Genomic DNA, 25,702 nt, shown 5'->3' with positions numbered 1-25,702 from the left:
CCTTTCTACTTTTGCACTACATATTTAACTATTTAATATATACAGTGGCATGAAAAAGTTTGGGCACCGCAAGAGACTTGAGCTCTCAGATAACTTTTACCAAGGTCTCAGACCTTAATTAGTCTGTTAGGGCTATGGCTTGTTCACAATCATCATTAGGAAAGGCCAGGTCATGCAAATTTCAAAGCTTTATAAATACCTTGACTCCTCAAACCTTGTTCCAACAATCAGCAGCCATGGGCTCCTCTAAGCAGCTGCCTAGCACTCTGAAAATTAAAATAAATGATGCCCACAAAGCAGGAGAAGGCTATAAGAAGATAGCAAAGCATTTTCAGGTAACCGTTTCCTCAGTTCATAATATAATTAAGAAAAGGCAGTTAACAGGAACGGTGAAGGTCAAGTTGAGGTCTGGAAGACCAAGAAAACTTTCCGAGAGAACTGTTCGTAGGATTGTTAGAAAGGCAAATCAAAACCCCCATTTGACTGCAAAAGACCTTCAGGAAGATTTAGCAGACTTTGGAGTGGTGGTGGACTGTTCTACTGTGCAGCGACAACTGCACAAGTATGACCTTCATGGAAGAGTCCTCAGAAGAAAACTTTTCCTGCATCCTCACCACAAAATTCAGCGTCAGAAGTTTGCAAAGGAACATCTAAACAAGCCTGATGCATTTTGGAAACAAGTCCTGTGGACTAATCAAGTTAAAATAGCACTTTCTGGCCGCAATGAGCAAAGGTATGCTTGGAGAAAAAAGGGTGCAGAATTTCATGAAAAGAACCCCTCTCCAACTCTTAAGCACGGGGGTGGATCGATCATGCTTTGAGCTTGTGTTGCAACCAGTGACATGGGGAAGATTTCACTGGTAGAGGGAAGAATGAATTCAATTAAATACCAGCAAATTCTGGAAGCAAACATCACACCGTCTGTAAAAAAGCTGAAGCTGAAACGAGGATGGTTTCTACAACAGGATGATTATCCTAAACACACCTCAAAATCCACAATGGACTACCTCAGGAGGCGCAAGCTGAAGGTTTTGCCATGGCCCTCACAGTCCATGGATAGACCTCAAAAATCTGTGGATAGACCTCAAAAGAGCAGTGCATGAAAGACGGCCCAAGAATCTCACAGAACTAGAAGCCTTTTGCAAGGAAGAATTGGCGAAAATCCCCGAAACAAGAATTGAAAGAATCTTGCCAAAGGGGGTGTTACTAAGTACTGACCATGCAAGGTGCCCAAACTTTTGCTTCGGGCCCTTTTCCTTTTTTGTTATTTTGAAACTGTAAAAGATGGAAATAAAAAAGTAATCTTACTTAAAATATTAAAGAAATGTGTCATCTTTAACCTTATGCCTTTTGGAAATCAGGTCATCTTTTAATTGCTTAGCTATTCACAGTAACAGAAATTTTGACCGGGGTGCCCAAACTTTTGCATGCCACTGTATATACTTAATATAATTTACAATTTTTCTCTATTATTATGTGTTGCATTGTACTGCTGCTGCAAAGTCAACAAATTTCACAAATATTAACCTGATTCTGATTCTGATACCCAGGTTTAAAAGGGAACCTCTAGATGGTGGCTTACCCATGCTCTTACTGCCCTTATCTTTCACGGTGGGAGTTTGTGGGCTTCAGAGGTGCTGTCACAATAGCCTAGCTGAATAACTGTATATAGTATAGCCAGGGCAGTGAAGAGAGTGAATGTTCGGGATAGTAGAAGAGGTACCAATTAAGTGGTCTACTTTATTCTGGAATGTAACAACCTTCTTCATTGTTCTTAAAGCTGCAGTCATTCAGGTGAGTGGGGAATATTCTCTCAAGCCCCTGACTTGAACCAAGGCAATTATGAAAAGGTTCTGGGATGTAAGAAGTCAGTTGCTACAGAATACCAAGCCTCTAACCTGCTCTTGATATCACTGTATTTATCAGCCTGATTCTGACTGATGATTTTACCACTGAATATCAAGGGTTATTGATTCTATTTTTATTGGAAATGGTTACTGCTCTGCATTTGTGTGCTGCAAATGTTATCAGACCTTGCTTGAATATTTTCCAAGCTCTGCTATTTGCTGTCTTAAACTATCTTCCTTTCTAAGGAGTGAAAATGGAGTAGAGTGCTGCATAATCATCAATATACATCACTGCATGATCCAGCGATGGAAGAACCTTCACTGTTGAGATGTTGAGCCCAGGATAATGCATTGAGGAACCCCTTGAACACTGACCATATGGTAACACTGGAATGATTGCTATTTAACAACCACAGGTGTCTTCCTTTGTTCAGAACTTGGCACTAACCATCAGTTCCACCAGGCTTGATGTCAAATGTCAAGAAAACATTTGCACCTCACCTCCGGCATTCATCTCTTTGATGTATGTTTGTGATGAGGTCTGGAACCAAGTGACCCTGGCAAAGCTGTGCATAGATGAGCAGATTATTGGTGAGTAAGTACCACTTGACAGCACGGTCACCACATTTTTGGTCATTTAGCGTAAAGTGATAGAGCAGTAATTAGTTGGTTTGGATTTGTCTTACTTACTGTAGACCAAGTGTTTCCAATCTTTTTTATGCTCTGAATCCTTATCATTAACCAAGGAGTCTGTGGACCTCAGGTTGGGAAGCTCTCCTGTAGACTGAACTTACTTATTATCTGAGTAGTTTTTAAACATGGTCAGGTAGAAGGCGTTATTCAATAATGTTGCTGAACTATATATATTTCCTGATCTTGTTTCAGATAGTTAACGTTTAATATCTCAGGCTTCGCAAAATCCAAAACAGACCCTGAATTGCGAATTAAAGCTCTGTTTCATCAGGCTCATTTACTGCAAATCAGAACTTCTGATACTCGTTCGCCTTGGTTATGCAACTGCACTTCAACATAGTGTTAGTTATTTTTTAGCTTTTAAATTATAAAATACTTGTGTTGCCTGTACATTCAACAAAAACAATGAACATAGCTTGCAATATGGCAGAAAGTGTGCAAGAGATGAAGCCGACAGTCTCTACATCAACCTCAGGAAATAGCAGAAGCTGAGAAGCTGATTTAGGAAGTTAATACTCGATAATATTGGAAGCACGGAGCAAATCATTTAATGGCCATGATAATAACCTGCATGACACCAAATAAACAGGGTTGATAAGGTGAATATCATATTTGCTCAGTGCCCTTATTTGGGCATTTTAATGCCAGCCACTAAACATATTGTGGAAGAGATTAAAGCCTCACCACGTATCTACAAATTTTATGCTATGCACTTAGTTAGAAGAGACATGATGAACTTGGGCGCTGCACCGTGTGCCTGGACCTGCCCAAGGCCTCCACTTAAGGAAGGTCCGAGCTCGAAGAAACGGCCGCAGCTGGAGGCCGACACGGCCTCGGGCTCGACTTCGGTGGGGCAACGGCAGATGGTGACAAGGCGGCCAGCGAGAACAAACTGGAGGAGAGGCTGTACTCGGTGCTGTCGCAAGATCGAAGAAGATGGAGGTGCATAGCCGCCAACCCCGGATTCGGGACGGCACCCACTGACTGACTGACTAAACATATGATGTAAAATCTTCTTCTTCGGTGGCAATATACTCCTAGCAACACATTTGTCCAAATGACAGCAACAGCAGTGCAAGGCCCAAAACTCATCAATATCTTCAAATTTTGTAAAATTTGGTCAGATTGAAGACGGCAGCCTTTACGATTGATGAAAGGGTGAACTAATTGTTCTGTAAAGATCCAGTCCTTTCTAAACCTGCACCGTTGAGAACAGCACACTGCTTCATATACATACAGCCTATCCCGCAAGCTGCTCACATCGAAAGCGGACTCTTCCTTTCATCATTAAATATTCAGCTGCAACCACAACTGACCTACAAAGCCTATTTGTCTAGACTAACACTCTTCTTCGTGGATGTCTGGGGCATGAAGAGACACTTATGAGGACCAAGTCATTCACCCTCAGCTAGCAGCTGCAGGACATTCAAGCCTGCTGATATATACCACATCTCACTTCCGCCCAGGGGGAGGGCACCACACTTCCGACTCCACCAGATCAGAGCAGCTGCATCTCCATCAGCCTACAGAAGCAGGCGAGAGATGGGGTGGGGAAGGGGGGCGGGGGTTGAGAATAGGAGACAAGGTTGCTGCAGTCCTTAGAAAAACTACTCCTGCTGCAGCCTTGGAAGTTCTCTGTAACGGTAGGCCAAGTTTTATGGCAGGGAGCATTCCTCCACTTTTCTCAGTAGAGGGTTGTCAGCTCCTGTAACAAGTCCTCATTCAACTCTTTATTTTATCACAACACTAACAATTCAACTCTTCACGGCCCACCCTGATAATGTGATCCTCCAGCCTCTAGTTGTCCATCATAACCCTACGAGCATGCTCCCTACCCGCAGGAATTACTGGTACACTCATCAAGGGAACAGTATTAACATAAGAAGATAAGAACTAGGAGCAGAAGTAGGCCGTCTGGCCTGTCAAGACTGCTCCACCATTCAATAAGATCATGGCTGATCTGACCATGGACTCATCTCCACCTACCTGTCTTTTCCCTATAACCCTTAATTCCCCTACTATGCAAAAATCTATCCAACCTTGTCTTAAATATATTTACTAAGGTCGCCTCCACTGCTTCATTGGGCAGAGAATTTCTCAGATTCACCACTCTGGGGAAAAGCATTTCCTCCTCATCTTTGTCCTAAATCTACTCCCCCGAATTTTGAGGTCTCTCAGAGCTGGAGAAGTGCTGGTGTCATTGTGCGCTTATTCCTTTCAGGAGCTCTCATCTGTGTCTAAACGCTGGCAGCAGCAAGAAATTTGACCATTTCTGCAACAGAATGGAATTGCTCAAGGGAGCCTGATTATTAGGCTTTTTAAATAGCACTGTTTCATGACCTTTTAAAGCAGCTAAGCTAGTTAACAATGCTTTAATACCTGAGAAATGATGTAGGTGAATTTCTAAACGAAACCTATAATGAAAACGGTTAGGTTAATAGGTCAAATGCTGACTCACTCCCACATTTTGCACTCACAGATGTTTCTTTTGGTTGTTATTAGTACATTTATCCAAACAAAAATTGACTCTCTGCCATAACAGCGAGGAAACAGAAATATACTACAAACCATTCAGGATGTCTAAAATGCTAACATTACATATCATATTGCGATACACACCAGACAAATATTAGTTACTATTCAAAGGTTTCAGTCATAAATTTCCTCTATATCACGGCTAACCTGGGATTTCTTCTCTGCGCATTATCATTAATAAATGTGATGCCTGGACTACAGTCAGTCCACAAAGGAGGAATAGTCAGCTATCACGGTTCGAAGAGTTAATTTTGTTACAATTCTCCTTCCAGGCAAGTTGCAGCAATGTCTTCATACTCCCAACATGAGATTGGGCATAAAGGGGTTGAAATACTTTTGAAACACATTTGAAAAATGAATTATAGCAAGAATGGCATGATCCATTTTACAATTACACTTGTACCATTAATGCAAGACCTCAACAGTCTTCAAATATAAATAAATACAAGTATGACAATAAATGACATTTAAAATATAGGAAGTATACATCTTGACAAATATCTGTATGATATTTAACAACTTTATGTGTACTAAGCTCATAATATATTACAACCTTCCCCCCCCCCCCACAAATACTGGCCTCTCAGCATACACTGTCCAAGGGTGCATGAACAATAAATCAAGTTATCAAATATTAGAACACTTTTCATCATAAATGCTACATGCCTTGTAATATGCAGATCCAGTAAAACAGCATACATATGGTCTACAAGCTACAACAGTACTACACCCGTAAAAACTATCACAAAACATAATTTCAACCAGATATGCATTGTCTTAATAGCTGAATCAACTCATTAGTTAAACATCTCTCCCATAGTTTGAAGCACCTTCATTTGAAAAATGAAAACTCACAAATATTGACAGCTTCATAATAACCATTAACATTTGCTCTCAAGGAAAGCATCTAATTTTTTTGGTACCACTTTGCAGACATTCTCAAACTACGGTCCAGATTTCTTTTATTTACTACGGATTGGAGAAAGCATCTTTCGTGCAAGTTTTGGATAAGGTTTTCAAAGTACAAATTTTCTATTAATTTGTTTTGAATCTTGACATGGTGCCAATAATGCATGAAACACAATGATACAATAGACTGCTTTTATTAACCTTCCTATATCTGAAACATAAGTACGTACCTCTCCTTGTTGCTGTTTTCCCTGTCAGACTGCTGAGTTCCTCTGCAAGCCGTTGCTGGTTTCCCCACCAAGCCCCCGCTTTAAAAAATAACAAGAACATAAGGATCCTATTGTTTGATAATATACGTCTTTCATTGTAATTAGCAGTAAGGGGAGAGGGAAGTAGATTTTTAAACTATTGATTTGATTTGCACTCATGTTACTAGAACCCCTCCCCCCCCCACACACACACACACGCGTGTGCGCGTGCGTGCGTACAGTATGTGCACACACACACACACACACACACACACACACACACACACACATACACACACACACACACACACACACATACACCATGCATGAGATTTGCTTGCTTTACTCCCATATGCAAAGCTTATGAGGGCACCGACACGGAGCTGATTCAGACAGTAATTCAGACACTCTGATTAGGTTGGGAAGTTATCTCATATCAGGACTGCCAGAGCACTTTAAGTGGGAATTGTAATTCTTATAGAAATGCATATATATTCAAACAGATTTTTAAAAAGAGTAAATTATGTATTTACAAGTTATTTCTCCTGCGCAGCAACTTAAAAGTTGCCATTAACAGCAGGCTAACGAAACCATAACACATATAAGCAAAAGAGTTTATTTCTAGTGGAACAGCATTCAACATCATCATTAAGTTGCACTTGTATATAATTTCTGGTTAGATCAACATTTTCTTGCATGATTCTGGCCTTCTTCTTACCAAATGCAGAAACACTAGAAAAATTACAAAAGCATTTCTGGTGGGAGGGTAGAACTTTCAGTAAAGAACAAATGGATTAGGGTTCCTTTGTTTAAAGGCAATGGAGATTGCTGGCTTGACTGAATGGAAAAAGGGACAGTGGTGGTTACCTGACAGAGGAAATATAGAGAGGAGGATTTTAGACTGTGGCAAGAATACAAAGCTGAATTATTATATGGACATAGCTTGTCCCAATAAATCCAATCAAGTAATCAAGGAAATCTTTTTCATATGGAGTGGTGAGACTGTGGAATCCATACATTGTTTGAGATGAATACCACAGGAACATTCAATGAACAAAGAATAATACAGGCCCTTCGGCCGACAACATTGTGCTGCCCTTTCGCTTTCTGCAGCTGTGATACTATCCCTGATTAGCAGTGCCACTCCCTCCTCTTTTACCTCCCTCCCATCCCCTTTGAAACATCTAAACCCTGAAACGTCTAGCAGCCATTCCTGCCTTTGTGACAGCCAAATCTCTGTAAAGGCCACAACGTCACAGCTCCAATTACCGATCCATGCCCTAATTTCATCACCCTTGTTCCTACTACTTCTTGCATTAAAGTAAAATGAATTTCAACCCATCCAGCTGATTGCATTTATGCTCAGTCCACCACCTATTCCTCTGCACAGTCTCTTCACACAATGCTTCCACGTTTACACTAACTGCTCGATCGTCTGACCTATCACTCTGGCTCCCGTCACCCTGCCAACCATGTTAAACCCTCCCCAAAAGCTCCAACAAACCTGCTTGCAAGGATATTGGTCCCTCTTGAGTTCAGGTATAAAAGATACCTTCCCAGAAGTGATCCCAGTGACCCACTAATCTGAGCCCTGCCCCAGCACCAATTCTTCATCCACACAGTCATGAGCCAATTTATCCTATTCTTATCCTCTCTGGTGAGAGACACAGGCAACAACCTCAAGATCACTACCCCTTGTGGGCCTGCATTTCCTTCCTGGACCACTCTTCAAGACTTCATCCCACTTCCTAGCTACGCCACCGAAGAGTTACATCTTTAGCCGTGCTCTTGGCACTCTTTCCAAATAATTCCTTGTGGGGATTGTTCAAAATGCTACTGAGAAGACATTTGGGACATTTTATTTCAATGGAACCACGTGAATAGATGTTATTGTTGCAATGGTTTGATCCAGGCAGGGCAGGGCGGGGCAGGGCCTGCAATTTCTCGCTCCCGTGATCTCACGTTGTCGCCAGATTGGGCTCTGATTTCATGATGGTGAGAACCCTCTCGTACACCCCAATTTCACCAAGGCTGGTGTATTACTGCTCTCACAGACGCTGAAAGCAGCTATCCCATCAGATCCATGCATACACCAGCAAATATCAAAGGAAAATTACACAAGAAAATGTTTAAAATACTTTAGTGTTTATTACAGAATGAATAGCATCAGGGACTGCAAACTGCCTCCACATGACTGTCTTCCCAGGTGGGCAAAAAGAGTTCTGAAATTGTAGAATGTAGTTCCTGGGAGATTTACTAATTGATAATACTGGGAGGAATATAAGGAAGTAAAAAATGCAACTCCTTTAAATACCTTAGTAATGGTAACACCTCAGTTCACATGACATCACACTCATCACTGCAAGAGCTTTCCTAACCCTGGCTAATTACCCTTGCTCAAAGACCAAAAATGCTAATAAAAATGTTTTTGAAGAACAAAATCACAGAAAAAAATAAACAAAATAATGACTACTGATTTTCAAACAGCTAGCAACTCAAAAGATTGAGTAATTAGTGGGAACCTGACAGAGATCAATGATTGGACCTCCATTGAGAAGCACTTCTCTGTGTCAATGCATTCTAGGTCAGTTCACTTGCTGCCCTGGCAGGGGGAACTTAATTGGGGCTAATGACTGTTCTCACTCCAGATCCATATCCTGCCAGCTGATGTGCTTTCCTCGAGCAATTTGTCCCCCAATTTTCAAAAAGAATGAAAGCACAGAGGGGAAACATAGCCTTAAGTAGTCCTCATATATAGTCATAAGGAGTAACAAAACAATTTTATCAAAAAGAAGTAATATGTAATCAGCAGCATTTACACACAATCCTATTTTAGCTCAAGAATCTCGCTGATTAGATTGAATCAATGGCCTGACACAGCAGGGTTGCAACCACAGCAGTAATTTAGGAATATTTGGCCAGGATTTTGAACCAGCACCGTAAGCAGAAAGCAATAGACTGCCAAGTACTGTATTGCAGTTCACCTAACACACCTCAGGTAGTGTCACACTTCCTCGATAATTTCCCAGAATATAAAGTTCCGGCAGTGAACTTAAAACAAATAATCTCTGACCTAGAAGTGGGATCAAGCAAATCGTACCAAAATTTTATTTTAAGTGCTAACTTTACCTCAGTACAACCAGCAAGAACCAGGTTAGTTACACATCCACATGTAATGTTTTTGCAGGGAAACAGCAGCCATCCTCAAGGACCCCCACCCCCTCCAGGTCATGCTCTCTTCTTGCGGCTGCCATCAGGAAAGAGGTACAGGAGCCTCAGGACTCACACCACCAGGCTCAGGAACAGTTATTACCCCTCAACTATCAGGCTCTTGAACCAGAGAAGATAATTTCACTCAACTTCACTTGTCCCATCACTGAAATGTTCCCTCAACCTACGGACTCGCTTACAAGGACTCTTCATCTCAAGTTCTCGATATTTATTGTTTATTTATTTATTATTATTACTTTCTTAGTGTATTTGTACTTTGTAGTCTTTTGCACACTGGTTGGTGCGGTCTTCTATTGAGTATATTTCGGTCATTGCAGTTAGTAAGTATGTCTGCTAGAAAATGAATCTCAGGGTTGTATATGATGACATATATGCAACTTGATAATAAAGAAGTTTACTTTACTAATGTCATTGGGTGGCTATGTTAATCTGGACAGAAAGAGAGCAATTTGACTGACATCTACAGGCTAAAGGTGGTATTTTCTTACTTAGCACAGCACAGGAAGAGGCCATTCTGCCCATTAGATCCATGCCAGCTTCCAGCAGAACATCCTATCAGTCCCATTTGCCTTGGCCTTTTCACCTGTGGCCCTGCAATGTATTCTCCCTCACATGTCTGTCAACTCCCCCTTAGTTGTTTTATTAACTGGGTATGTCAAGGGGGTAACTTGCAGTAGCTAATTAACCTACCAGCATATCATTGGGATGAGGGAGGAAATCAGAACACCAGTAAAAGCTATGTGGTCACAGGGAAAACATACCATTGCACACAGTCAGCACCCCAGATCAGGACCGAAGTACTTCGAGCAGAGCTGCTGCTGAGATTTTCCTCTATACTTCACATACAGACAGGAGAAACCAAAGCACGCCTTCACCTCCGCCAAGGTTGGAGCCCCCTTTACCCCCCACCCCTTAATAAAAGGTCACGGACCTGAAAGTTTACCTGTTATGAAAGTTTACAGAAGCTGCTTCACCTGTTGAGTATTTCCTGCATCCTAGATTTATTTATTATTGATTGACTGAGATACAGTGCAGAAAAGGCCCTTCTGGCTATTCGAGCCACGCTGCCCAGCACCCTCCATTTTAATCCTAGCCTAACCACAGGACAAATTACAATGACCAATTAACCTACTAACCGGTACGTCTTTGGACTGTGGGAGGAAACTGGAGCACCTGGAGGAAACCTACAGGGTCACGGGGACAATGCACAAACTCCTTATCACCACCACTTGATTTCCAGCTCCTGATGCAATTCAGTGCTTCATTGTAATTTACTCTGAAATTCTATACGTTAAGTTTGAAGGGCAGTACCATTGCAGCAATCTTTACCTGGCTTCAACGCTGAGTGTTGCTGCAGGTTTAACGAGACAGCGGGTGCCTTTATTCCAACAGCTAACCTGATGGAAGGTAAGGAGATCAAGCAAAAGTTGCCCTTTGATCTATGTTTACATCTGCAGGGTAAAATAATTGGAAATAATGCAGAATTGCAGTGGAGAAGAGGGAGTATTTGGCGATGTGAGTTTAATAAATACTCCAACAAACTTTCATTGCTTGTGACTAACTTGCAGAGCAAGAAACTAATGCTTAATCTCATTCAATGTTGTTGTCAGCTGTGTAAACAGACAGATGAAGCTGCTCAATATTCGGAAATGCAGTTCACCGAACTGGTCCCCTTTAAGAGAAAACACCAAATTAAGGATCACAGCTGGAAATAATCTGCAATCATAATCAAATCTGCAACTGTGGAATTCTTTACAACCATTTGTTCTCTTGTTCCAGTTACTTTCAAATCAGTAGCTATCAGGTCTGATGAAAAACATCAGACAAGAAAGGCAAATTTCTAGAAGGTAGTTCTGCTTATTTGTACTTTTAACTTGTCTTCAAAGCCACTTTTGTAGAACAAGAACGCATGATTACCCTCAAATGATGAAACTGAGTTTAATAAATCATGGGTAAAGGGATTGCTTAATGAGTACATTTGCTACAAAGCGAAGTACAAGTGGAAGACATGGGAACATTGCCTAACTTTCAGATTTTGTCACCCGCCAGCTGTTTTCACCACAGCAATCACTGTGAAAGACCTTTGCCAAAATAAAAATGAGATGTTGCCGTTAAACCAACAAATTGATTTGGAATTGTAATCTCCCCCATACCTACATAATTTTCACCACCCCTCACGCACTCTCCGCATTCCCATTCTTCTCTTTAAAGTACTGGTTCACAGTGGGTACAGGTTGGTGAGTTAGAATCCCCTGCTATTTCTCAAACTTTGCTGGCTCTATCTCATTGAATATCCAAGTGCCAAGCGGTCACTTGGCCAGGATAAGGAGGACAGCCAAGTCTGATCGTTTCCCAATTTATTGTCCATACAGCATATTTGCCAGCAGAGGCCACTGCGTAACAATGCGAGCAGGCAACCAGGCTGACTTAACCTGCACTTCCCCTCCAGCAGTTGCCTGCGACCAATTGTTCCACCCTCAGAGCTCACCCTCAGAATAGGAACTGAAGCTGGGAACACATGGGAACGGACTAACCCAGTGATTCTAGTCAAGGAGTTAACAGAACCGGATTCAAAATGACTTAACATTTTTCAACCCACCAAAACAAGTCATTGCATTGTTAAGCGAAAGGACTTCAGGCACTTTACTGTTAGGAGTCTTGAGTTATTTACAATGCAATCGATACCACTAAATGAACTCTGGGAGACCAGTCCACAACCATTAACTGAACAAAATAAAACAAAGCTAACCATGATATAGTAAAGATAAAACGACATGCATTAGGAAACCAGATAGTCCAATGATGGGGGCATTTCATTGTGTCCATGGGTGATCACAGCTTGTCACTAATGGTTGTCCAGAAGGAGACATCATATGCGTCTGCATGTGTGTCTGGGCCGTCGTTTGCTCCAATTTTATTCATCTCACACAAAGTCACAGTAAAGTTGATGCAGAATTCAAACCATGTTCAGATCAACCTGTGATTGCTTTGCTCTTTTCTGTCACAATTATTAAAAGAATATATAAACCATAACAGAATTTCAGGTAAGAAAATTACCTCAGAGAGATGACCCAAGGGGAGACAGCCACGCAAATAAATTTGTCCAGATAGCATGACATTTTCTTTTTCCTTTCATTCTATAGCTTTAATGTTACACACATGGATGTAACAGATGACCTACTCTAGGTGGTAGCTTTACAAAATAGAGTGAGAGCCTTAAGAAAGTATTCAGCCCCCAACCCGTTGCTCACATAAATGAGTATTACAATCAGGGAGTTTGACCTATTTAACTGAGAATTTTTATTTGTGAACCACATGCTCCCTTTTTTTCCCCACATTGGAGCCCAAAAAACAGGGAAAATTGTAAAGCATGAAAAACTTAGCAGCATTCATGTTCGCATCCATTCTGACCAGATTTCCAGTTTACTGAGCATCAGCCGGGACACACCATCCTTATAGAGTATGGTGGAGGTAGCATCATGCTATTGGGATGATTTTCAGCAGCAGGCACTGGAAATCTGGTCAGGATTGATGGGATGATGAATGCTGCTGTAAGGGGTTTCTTCTTTTATGTTACTGCGTAGGTTAATCAAAATGGCTTCTTTGTTATGTTAACTGCTGAGAAAGTTCTCACACTAGCAGCTTGTTTGGGTTATAGAGCGAGTTGTATTCATTTGCTAACCAATTGGGATAGATGTTATTCTTTCTTGTGTGTCTGTAAGCTATCGTGATGCACGAGTTTTTGGGCAGAAGGCGCGATGGGGAGAGAGAGAGTGGACGCAATGCTGTGAGCGGGCCGACGGGGCAGACCCCAAGCCGAAGCCCGAGGTCCAGGGTCTTCAGCGAGGAAAGGAGATGAAGATAGACTTATGTGGAGCGTCTGGTCGACCACCGTGGTTGGTCCCAGGCAGCAGGTCAAGGTGGACAGAGGGGATCGAATATTGAGAAGAGGACCGTTACTAGAGCTCCAACTGTTTGTGCACGAAGAGGTTGAACTTTGATAAGTTTGGCGCCTTTTACTTTCCTTTTATATTTTATCTCTTTTAATTATATAGTTCCAGTAATATCTATCAATTGTAATCATTTAATCATATATGGTGTATTGTCTGTTATTTGGCGGGGTGGGGTACATCACACAGCATCCACACGAACTTGATTACCCAGTTTGGTGGGGCCAAAGGCTGCTTCCCCTAGACGAAGGGGAGTTGAGCGAGCCTGAGGATTACCAGGGGGCTACACTGCTAAACACAGAGAGATCCTGGATAAAAACCTGCTAGCCTCTGCCAGGAAGCTTAAACTGGGTAGGGAGTTCATCTTTCATCGGGGCAATGACCCAAAGCACACTGCCAGGGCTTCAAATTCAGAAAATTGATGTTCATAAGTGGCCTGTCAGAGTCTTGAGCTTACAACACGCTGGAGGAACTCAGTAGGTCGGGCAGCATCACTTGAAACGATGAGTCGATGTTTCGGGAACGGAACCCTTCATCAGGACTGAAGAAAGAAGGTGGAGGAGGGTTGGAAGAAGGCTGGTAGGTTCAGTTAAAAAACCAGTAATTTGAAAGACAAAGGGGTGGGGGAGGGGAAGCTGGGAGGTGATAGGCAGGAAAACAATGACTAGTAGAAGAAGGAGGCGGAACCATGAGGGAGGTGATAAGCAGCTGGGGGAGGGGGCAGAGTGAAATAGCAATAGAGGAAGGGAGGGGAAGGGAATTACCGGAAGTTTCTAGAATTCTATGTTCATACCAAGGGGCTGGAGACTACCTAGACGGTATATGAGGTGTTGCTCCTCCAACCTGAGTTTAGCCTCATCATTGCAGTAGAGGAGGCCATGTATGGACATATCTGAATGGGAATGGGAAGCAGAGCTGAAGTGGGTGCCTACCGGGAGATCCTGTCTGTTGTGGCGGACGGAGTGGAGGTGCTCAACGAAGCAGCCCCCCAATCTGCGTCCCGCTTCACCGATGTGGAGGAGGCCGCACCAGGAGCACCGGATGCAATAGATGACCCCAACAGACTCACAAGTGAAGTGTTGCCTCACCTGGAAGGAATTTTGTCCCCCTCCGTCCACACCTCAGTGAGTTCCATGCCCGCCATGAAACTGAACTCTTCTTCCGTCGCCTACGCCTCTGAGCCTAGTTCTTTGGCAAGGATTCCCCTCCCCCTACTGATGACCCCTTCTCCTGTCTTCAACCCTCCTCCTCCTCCTGGACACCCCGCCCGGGCCTTCTACCTGCACTCGATCTCTTCATCTCCAACTGTCGCCGAGACATCAACTGTCTTAACTTCACCATTCCTCTCTCCTGTTCCAACCTCACTCTCTCTGAACTCACTGCCCTCCACTCTCTCCACACTAATCCCAACCTCACCATCAAACCTGCTGACAAAGGTAGTGCCGTAGTAGTCTGGCGGACGGACCTCTACCTCACTGAGGCCAAACGGCAGCTCTCTGACATCTCCTCTTACTTACCCCTGGAACAGGACCCCACCAAAAAACATCAAATCACTGTCTCCCACACCATCACTGCCCTTATCAACTGCGGAGACCTTCCATCCTCAGGGGTTAAACTCATTATTCCCACACCCCGTACTGCTCAGTTTTACCTCCCCCCAAAGATACATAAGCCTGACTGTCCCGGTAGACCCATAGTTTCTGCCTGCTCCTGTCCCACCGAACTTGTATCTGCCTACCTGGGCTCCATTTTGTCACCCATAGTTCAGTCCCTCCCCACCTATATCCGGGATACATCCCATGCCCTCTACCTCTTCAATAACTTCCAATTCCCCGGTCCCAACCACTTCATTTTCACTCTGGATGTCCAATCCTTATGAACTTCCATTCCCCATCAAGAAGGCCTCAAAGCCCTCTACTACTTCCTGGATAATAGACCTCACCAGTACCCCACCACCACTACCCTCCTCCTGTTGGCGGAACTGGTTCTCACACTTAATGGCTTCTCTTTTGGTTCTTCCCACTTTCTTCAGACTAAGGGTGTAGCTATGGGAACTCGCATGGGCCCTAGCTATGCCTGCCTCTTCGTTGGTTATGTGGAACAGTCTGTGCTCCAAACCTATTTTGGTACCACTCCCCAACTTTTCCTTCGTACATTGACGACTACATTAGTGCTGCTTCCTGCACCCATGCTGAGCTCGTCAATTTCATCGACTTTACTTCAAACTTCCACCCAGCCCTCAGGCTCACTTGGTCTATCTCGGACACTTCTCTCCCCTTTCTCGATGTCTCGGCCTCCATCTCTGGAGACAGACAGTCCACTGACATCTTCTACAAGCCCACTGACTCTCATAACTACCTCGACTATACCTCTTCCCACCCCGCCACATGCCAAAATGCCATTCCCTATTCCCAGTTCCTCCACCTCCGCCACATCTGCTCCCAGGAAGAGGCTTTCTGTTCCAGGACATCTCAGATGTCCTCTTTCTTTAAGGATCGTGGTTTCCCTTCTACCGTCATCAATGATGTCCTTAACTGCATCTCCTCCGTTTCCCGCACTTCGGCCCTCACCCCATCCTCCCGTCACCACAACAGGGACAGAATTCCCCTTGTCCTCACCTACCACCCCACCAACCTCCGGATCCAGCACATTATCCTCCGCAACTTCCGCCATCTTCAACAGGACCCCACCACTAAGCACATCTTTCCCTCTCCACTTTCCGCAGGGATCAGTCCCTCCGCAACTCCCTGGTCCACACGTCCCTCCCCACGGATCTCCCACCCGGCACTTATCCCTGTAAGCGTAAGTGCTACACCTGTCCCTACACCTCCTCTCTTGCCACCATTCAGGGCCCCAAACAGTCCTTCCAGGTGAGGCAACACTTCACTTGTGAGTCTGTTGGGGTCATCTATTGCATCCGGTGTTCTCGGTGCGGCCTCCTCTACATTGGTGAAGCGGGACACAGATTGGGGGACCGCTTCATCGAGCACCTCCACTCCGTCCGCCACAACAGACAGGATCTCCCAGTAGCCACCCACTTCAACTCTGCTTCCCATTCTCATTCAGATATGTCCATACATGGCCTCCTCTACTGCAATGATGAGGCTAAACTCAGGTTGGAGGAGCAACACCTCGTATACCGTCTAGGTAGTCTTCAGCCCCTTGGTATAAACATAGAATTCTAGAAATTTCCGGTAATTCCCTCCCCCTCCCTTCCTCTATTGCTATTTCACTCTGCCCCCTCCCCCAGCTGCCCATCACCTCCCTCATGGTTCTGCCTCCTTCTACTACCCATTGTTTTCCTGCCCATCACCTCCCTGCTTCCCCTCCCCCACCCCTTTGTCTTTCAAATTACTGGTTTTTTAACTGAACCTACCAGCCTTCTTCCAACCCTCCCCCGCCTTCTTTCTTCAGTCCTGACGAAGAATTCCGGCCCGAAACATCGACTCATCGTTTCCACTGATGCTGCCCGACCTGCCAAGTTCCTCCAGCGTGTTGTGAGTGTTGCTTTGATCCCAGCATCTGCAGATTATTTTGTGTTTAAGAGTCTTAAGCTTAACCTGATCAAAGCTCTCTGGCAAGTCTTCAAAAGATTGCTGTCCACCGTCGCTTCCCAACTAACCTGGCAAAGATTGAGGAATTTTGCAACAGGGAATGGACAAATCTTGCTCTATCACGATGTACAAAGTTAGTAGCAACTTATCCAAAAAGACGACAGGCTGTAATAACTGCAGGAAGTGATTCAACTAAATACTGATCAAAGGGGGATGAATACTTTTGAACTGCTGACAGCTCAGTTTTCGAGTTTTTGGTTTTTCATGCTTTACAATTTTCCCTGGTTTTTTTTGGGTGTGCTCTACTGTGAGAAAAAGGAGCATGTGATTCTCAAGTACCTTGATCAAAATCCTTGGTTGTAATAGTCATTTATGTGAGCAAAGGGTTGGGGATGAATACTTTTTCAAGGCACATTTTCTTACGGGTAAGCATTCAGAAGATTCCAGGCACCAACAAATATTCGAGGCTGCCAACAAATATTCTTCACTAAATCAGATGGATTTTTATTCGATAAAACGTGAATAGATACTTTAAAATTAACATAAGCTAGTTCTTGTTGAGCGCAAATTCAGATTCCAAGCCTTATATAAAAATAGCTATAAAAGCAGATGACACTCAGAAAAGGAGAATGAGGTAGGGGAGATGATGCCCATTCCCACACTTAAACTGGACAATATAGATTACATTATTGGAATAATGGGAGGAAATTATTTTCTTGGCTTCAACATGGGCAAGAAGTAAGTAAGATTAGCACCAACTATCCACTTCAACCGATGTATCATCCCATTGAAAATTTCAATTTATTTATTGAAATACGGGGAAGAATAGGCCCTTCGGGTCCTTCGAGCCACGCTGCCCAGCAACCTCCCAGTTTAACCCTAGCCTAATCACGGGACAATGTACGGTGACCAATTAATCTACCAACCGGTACGTCCTTAGACTGGGTGAGGAAACTGGAGCACCTGGAGGAAACCCACATGGTAATGGGGAAAATGTACAAACTCCTTTTATCACCTGCCTATTCCTCTGCAGAGGCATTCCCACCAACGCACCTTCCCAATAACTAGCATAAAGATCAGAATATAAAAAACACATTTCATTTAAAAAAGATATTGTAGTCAAGAGTTAATCGAGTATATCCATTCAAAGCTTGGGTTCCCAACCTGGAGTCCATGGACCCCTTAGCTAATGGTAGGGGTTTATGGCATAAAAGAGGGTGGAAACCCCTGAGTTAAAGGAAAGTCAGTTATTATCCAAATCCATTGTCTCTGCATTTTACTTGAGGCTACAAAAGTCAGCAATCATCTTCTGGCAAGGTAGTGTTAGGTTGTGTTGGTTGTTAACACAAATGATGCATTTCACTGTGTGTTTTGATGCATATGTGATAAATAAGTTAATCTGTATCCTACACAGGTTGATGTGGCTGTGTTATGTTGACCGAGCATTTGTCCTACAGCCTTGAGACAGCATCATGATCAATCAGTTTTTTTATACACTGCTGTGCAGAGAAGCACACTAGACAATGCAGGATGCAGGGGAATAAGTAATTGGTTTTCTGTCTTGGTCATTCTGCTCAAGGGAGAAATGTTAACCAAGGCAGAGGTAGTCCCTCCTCTTCTTCAACTTATTCCTTTACATTCTGCCTGATCAAAATACGGTTGCTAATTATACAAGCTCAGTTTGCCTATTCCCTGATACAACAAACTCTCCCATCCCAGGAATCAATTTGGCAGACTTTCCTTGAACAATCTCCTTACAGGGAGCCCACATCTGAACACCATATGCAAGGTACAGTCTTACCAAGGCTCTAAATAACTGCAGCAAAATAACTTCGGCCGTTTACTCAAATCCTTCTGTGATAATGGATTTAGTTTCTAACTTCTTGCAGTACCTGTGCACTAACTTTCCATGACACCTTTTTTCTCTGAACGTTTCAATTACTTAGAAACAGAAATCCTACTTTTTAAAAAAAGTTTTTTCCCCAAAGTCAGTGTCCTCATATTTCCACGTTATATTCCATCCACCTTGTTCATTCCTTTAGCCTGCTATACCTCACTAAGGCTCCGCTGTGTCACCTAAAGGTGATATTCGCTTTTGTACCATCTGCAAACTTCATATTTTACAGGTATTTCCCCTGCCTAAATCACCAACATAGATCATGAAGAGGTACCCCCAGCTCCTGCAGCACTCCACAAATCACCTTTTCCTAACCTGGCCATGACCCATTTATCCCAGCAGTCTGCTTTCTGGACATTAACCAACCCTCATTCCATGCCAGTATCTCAGCCCTATTGAATTTTATTTACTAATTTCTTCTGTAAAACCTTAGTGAAGGCCTACTAAAAGTTCAAATTCCTACATCCTCTGACTCTCTTTCATTTATTCTTCTCCTTACAACTTCAAAAAAAAAACTAATTGACACGTCAAATATGATTTCCATCATCAAAGATCCTCATCACCTAGGCCATAACTTTTCTCACTGCTGCTATCAGGTAGAAGGTACAGAAGCCTCAGGACTTACACCACTAGGTTCGAAAGCAGTTACCACTCCTCTGCCATCAGGCTCTTGAACAAAAGAGGATAACTACACTCATCCATTGAGATGTTGCCACAACCAATGATCTCACTTTAAGGACTCTTTAACTCATTATTTCATGCTCTCGTTATTTATTGCTATTTATTTATATTTGCATTTGCACAGTTTGTTGTCTCCGATGCCCTACTTGACTTTTCATTGATCCTGTTATAGTTACTATTCCACAGGTTTGCTGAGTATGCCTGGAGGAAAAAGAATCTCCGGGTTGTATGTGGTGACGTACATGTATTCTGATAGTAAAATTTACTCTGAACTTTGATTTCACTCTGTCACTGCTTCATTAGTAATGGATTCTCACAGTTTCCCTACTATCACTGTTAAATTATCTTCAGTTCTTGTTTTCCTCTACTTCTACTTTAAATAGGATTACATCTAATCCTTTACAAACTCTATAACCATGTTCCCACCATCACCAGAACCACTTTAATGGGATGCAGGTCATCAAGCCTCCAGTCACATTAATTTGTCCCACATTTTATTCCTAATGTTTTTCAGCAGCTATTCACTCCAGACTGCTACAGCTTTCTAGAAGTTTTTTAGGTCTTCTTCCACGAAGACAGACACAAAATATTTGTATAACTTCTGTACCATTTCCTGTCTCAGTCTGTAAGGGATCAACACTAACTTTTGTTAACCTTTCTCTTACATTTCTGCAGAGGATTTCCCAGTCTGTTTTTATTTCTCTCAGTAAATTATTTTTGTAGTCTATTGTCCCTTTCTTATCAAGTTATTGATCTTCCTTTGCTGAATTCTGAAATTTTCCTAATCCTTATTACTGCACTTGACCGCAATATTACAAACTTTTTCCATTAACCAAATGTGATTTTCAACTTCTCATATATGCCATGACCAGACCACATTTCTGTTGGGTGGCTGAGTCTTAAAAGGCTATCGATTTGCTGAAATCAATGTAATTTTAAATGTAAGCCATTGTTGCTTACTGTCAAAACTTTTAATATAGTTTCCCCAATCCACCATGGTCAACTGATATCCCATGCCTTTATAAATTGATATAGCTAAATTTAAGATCTAATATCATTCATTATGTGCTGTGTCGTACGACATGGGCGATTATGGTCTTGACCATGATGGTTCTTGGCAAAGTTTTCGACAGATGTGGTTTGCCATTGCGTTGCCCTCTAGGCAGTGTCTTTACAAGACAGGTGACCCCAGCCTAATATTAAGCTGAAGTAAATTATATTCAGCCTCTGTATAAAATTCTATCATATTATTATCATTCTTCTCTACAGCTTCCAGTTTACTAATTTACCACGTTCTTATTGAAATACATTCATTTATTTAGCGATCCCACGCGAACAAAGCCTTCTGGCCCAACAAGCCTCACCACCCAGCAACCCACCTATTTAATACTAGCCTAATCACAGGACCATTCACAACGACCAATTAATCCATTAACCGGTACGCCTCTGGACTGTGGGGGGAAACTGGAGCACCCAGAAGAAACCCACTAGGTTCACGGGGAGAACGTACAAACGCCTTACAGATAGCACTGGAATTGACCTCCGAATTCTGGAATGTTCTGAGCTGTATTAGCATTGTGCCAAGCACTGCACTACTGTGGCGCCCCATACGTATGACTCTACAGCGTACACCATCTACTTAGCCAACCTGACACGTCCAGGTTATAATTTATCCTTCAAACCGCACATTACCAAACTGACAGCCTAACCTATCAGACGTAATGACCCTGGCATTCCTCAATTACCACTACTACTTTTGCTAAAGACCATATAACCGTGCAACCTGCTTACCTTCACAAATTCGATCTAATCGCTGTCGCTTCACTTTGTGCTTGTCCATCAGAGATGTCAGCCGTGCCACTTAAAGAAATCCTTTCGCTATAACAAGCAAACAGCCTTCGAGTTGTTCACTATTCAGAAGAATCCACAGGAGTGCAAGTGCATAACTCTATCCCAAAACCTGAAATATTAACAGACAGAAGTAGTTAGTGAGACTGCAGCCACACGAATATTCAAAATAAAGCCTATACTAAGTCAGTGAAACCTCTTTACTGATGTGCTTCACCAAGGCTTGTTGGGATAGCTCAACACCCCATAAATAAAATTTGTCAATTATGCTGACAAATACAGAGCAATGGGAAATTTGAACCACATCTATTTTAATTATTCATCTTCTGGGATTCTGAGATCGTGGGCAAGAGCAGTGTTTATTGCCCATCCTGACCACCCTTGAGAAAGTGATGGTGAACCCTGTTGACCTTCCGGCGAAGGTGTTCCCACAATGCTTTTGGAGACAGAGTCCCATGCTTTAGTCCTGGTGACAAAGCGGGAATGGAGGAACAGTATATTTCTGCGTCAGGATAGTGGAAGTCTTAGATGGGGAATTTGCTGGTGATGTCCATTTTCTGTGACTAATCACCTTACCAAATTTGAAGCTTCTTGCTTTCTATTGGCATGGAGAAGATGTTTTTCAATCATAAATACTGAAGCTTGCAATAGGAAAATTACCACAAATGGCATTTTGACTCTTTAAAGATTTAACTAATCTTTAAATCCTGCAAAAAAAGCCATGTGTTTCACATAAGGAAATTAAAAAATACACAATAGTTTTACACCGAAAAATATTAAATCTTCTACATATTTTCTGACCTTTGCTGCTACCTTGATTAGGCTATTAAATTCTGGGGCCTAATTCATGAAATGGTTTAAGTAACGCCTTAAATCCAGCCTGCCATTTATACTTCATTCAGTCTGATGCCAGGGTTTAAAACCATACCAACTTTGAAGCCAAGTTAAGGGCACATATGTAACTAAAACTCATTTTAGTAATAAGCTGACACATTACAGAACCAGAATTAAGTGGTGTGACATACCACAATGCATCAGGCACCCTGCTATTGTTATTACAATTGTAAAATATGATGTCAGAAGAATCACAGTAGAGCAAGAGTCCCTCACAGTTCGATATTCAGGCAATATAAACATAGAAATATAGAAAATAGGTGCAGGAGAAGGCCATACGAAATAGGTGCAGGAGAAGGCATTTATTATGATCATGGCTGATCATCCAACTCAGAACCCTGCACCAGCCTTCCCTCCATACCCTCTGATCCCCGTAGCCACAAGGGCCATATCTAACTCCCTCTTAAATATAGCCAATGAACTGGCCTCAACTGTTTCCTGTGGCAGAGAATTCCACAGATTCACCACTCTCTGTGTGAAGAAGTTTTTCCTAATCTCGGTCCGAAAAGGCTTCCCCTTTATCCTCAAACTGTGGCCCCTCGTTCAAGGTACATTTATTATCAAAGTACGTATACATTATACAACCTTGAGATTTGTCTCCTTACAGGCAGCCACAAAACAAGAAACCCAAAAGAGCCCATTTAAAAAAAGACTGGCAAACAATATAACCAGAGACTTGAAGCTTGTGCATTGATGAATCACTTAATTCAGCCAAGGAAATGTGAGCTATTGCTGCTTTGCTCTTGCGAGTAAGGTTACATTAGGACCTAGATTAGCGCTGAAATCTGAGTGTCATTTAAAAACATGCTTTACATCCTCTGTCTACAGTCTTAGTAGTACAGTACTTACAATTGTATCAACGTTAGATTCTCCTAATGTCAGGCACTGTGTAAGCAGTAGTAACAACCTAGCAACTAACCTTCCCAATTCACAACTTTCAGTCCACATTATTTTTTATTGTGCACTTCAAGCCATGCCACCTAGCAACCACCCCCCTCCGCCCGATTTAACCCAATCACAGGACAATTTACGATGACCAATTAACCTACCAACTGGTACGTCTTTGGACTGTGGAAGGAAAGCAGAGCACCCAGAGGAAACACATGCGGTCAAGGGGAGAACGTACAAACTCATTGCAGACAGCGGCGTTTGTAAACACTGCCAGCTGAAGAAATGGTTTGCAATGAGAAGTACTTTGAGTCCATAACATAGAACTGTAGTCAGCAGTAACTACCCTTCTCCTCGCCGAATGGAGCTATCGGAGAGATAAACCGACACAAAACTGTCTTCGATCTTCGTCATTTAACAGGACTAAACAAAACAAATGCTGTTGTTACTGTGTGGGAATAATTTTCTGCTATCAGGAGACAAAACTTTCTGACTATATTTGGTGCTTTGTGTTGTGTTTTTCACATGGTTTTCACAGATTAGAGTTCACCAGCATTAAAACTACCACAGCATCACCATGCTGCTTCACTATTAGATCAATGTCTTGTTTTTGCAAGTTCCTCCATTTCTAATCTTGATAAAATCCGCTGCAAATTGCAAACACTTACAACTTTCTATATCTAGGGAAATTAGACTTAAACTAATGGATGAGGCAAAACATTAAAATAATCTAACTAATATATTTAACCACCCGGGCCTTGCTCTTTTCTCGCTGCTGCCATCAGGAAGAAGGTACAGGAGCCTCAGGACTCACACCACCAGGCTCAGGAACAGTTATTACCCCTCAACCATCAGGGTCTTGAACCAAAGGGGATAACTTCACTCACTCCATCACGGAAATCTTCCCACAACCTATGGCCTTACTTTCAACATAGAACCCAGAACAGAGAAATCTACAGCACATTACAGGCCCTTCGGCTGTCAATTTGTGTCGACCATGTAACCTACTCTAGAAACTGCCTAGAATTTCTCTATTGCATAGCCCTCTGTTTCTCTAAGCTCCATTTTTAAGAGCCTCTTAAAAAGATCCTATTGTATCTGCCTCTATCACAGTCGCTGGAGATGCATTCCACGCACCCAGCACGCTCTTTGTGAAAAGGACTCTTCATCTAATGTTCTCAATATTTCTTGCTTAGTTATTTATTATGTTTATTTCTTTCTTTTTGTATTTGCAGAGTTTTGTTTTGTTTTGCATACCAGAGTTGGTGCGATCTTTCATTGATATTATTATTCTACTATAGATTTATTGAGCATGCCCACAAGATAATGAACCTCAGGGTTGTATATGGTGTCATATAAGAACTTCGCTAACAAAATTTACTTTGAACTTTGAAGCATGTAGACCCATTGAAGGTAGGAAGTATTAAATAGGATGCCATTTATCCCATTGCATTCCTGATTGCCTTTCAGACCTATTTCCCACTGTGTAAGATTTCACTCTCCTTTTTTGACTTCAGTGCTTCAAATGTTCAACTACTTTTGTTTTAGAAGCATCAATGGAGTCTCGAACAACATTGTTTCTGAATATACTTTTGATTGTCCCAACACTCTGTATGAAAGAATTTGGTGTTATGATATTCAATTTTTTAAGCAGTGAAGATAGTTTCCCAATATACATCTCAACATGCCAGTAACTTCAAATGCCATTAATGGATCTTTTAATAATTGTACATTTAATTAAAACAATGATGATCACCTGTGGACTCAGAGTACGCAAGGACCTCATCGGGATTTTTTAAAGATCCGTTTACTACAGTTTGTGGACAAGTTTTATTAATTAGATTGAGAGTCACAGAGCACAAAAGCAGGTCCACACTGACCATCAACCACCCACTTACACAAATTCCATTTTATTCCACATTTCTTCTGATATATCCTGACAAACCTCTTTTTGCTAAAGCCTATTTGTTGTTAGAAGTGAATGGAGTATTGTATGATGTAGACATTCCTTAAAATATAAATGAGTTATGAATTTGAATTTTAATGCCACTGACTCCTTAGGGTGCATGTCTCTGAACAATAAAGTTCATAATGCATTTTGTCCAGCCTTTTCAAAAGGTATTTACATGATCTTGCTTTACAGGAATACAGACTGTATTATAATGATAATAGTATCTAGCTAAACAATCAGTGTAGTAACAGACCCAAAGGAAACACCTCTCACCTCTTAGCACCTAAAACTTGGAGGGCAGTTAATGCACAACTGTACAATATTTCATCATTCAGGAAAATGTAAAAGTTGCTGCATTCTTGCACTAGAATACGTACTTAAACAAAATTAACGGCATTCTTTTATTTGTTGCACAAGCCAGCCCACCTGCTAATGCAGATGTATTGTATGTCAGAAACAGTATCTTAAAATATACTTTATCAATTGGAACAATTGTGGTATGCTGCATATTTACTTAAAAGTCAGAATCTGTTACTGAGAAGAACTTTACCTGGGCAATATAAAAGATTTCACTGC

At 42.1% G+C, this 25,702-nt stretch overlaps 1 protein-coding gene across 6 annotated transcripts in view; it reads right to left on the bottom strand.

The window, feature by feature from the left end:
• ctbp2a (C-terminal binding protein 2a) overlaps positions 1 to 25,702 on the bottom strand; it is a 317,555-nt gene that overhangs the window by 156,987 nt on the left and 134,866 nt on the right. For 4 of the 6 annotated variants that reach the window (XM_063071837.1, XM_063071836.1, XM_063071838.1 and 1 more), the window contains 2 exons: positions 21,337 to 21,505; positions 6,215 to 6,292 (listed from right to left, as the gene is read on the bottom strand). In XM_063071837.1, coding sequence (XP_062927907.1) covers positions 6,215 to 6,292; positions 21,337 to 21,385 — 127 coding nt within the window. In that variant the 5' untranslated portion in view covers positions 21,386 to 21,505. Of the gene's footprint in view, positions 1 to 6,214; positions 6,293 to 21,336; positions 21,506 to 25,702 lie in introns of those variants that run through there. The other 2 variants (XM_063071841.1, XM_063071842.1) reach the window with 2 other exon arrangements.

This window comes from Mobula hypostoma, chromosome 19, assembly GCF_963921235.1.
Source record: "Mobula hypostoma chromosome 19, sMobHyp1.1, whole genome shotgun sequence".
Classification (NCBI taxonomy): domain Eukaryota; kingdom Metazoa; phylum Chordata; class Chondrichthyes; order Myliobatiformes; family Myliobatidae; genus Mobula; species Mobula hypostoma.
The sequence above is the reverse complement of the archived record's forward strand: the minus strand, read 5'-3'. Positions and strand labels throughout refer to the sequence as shown.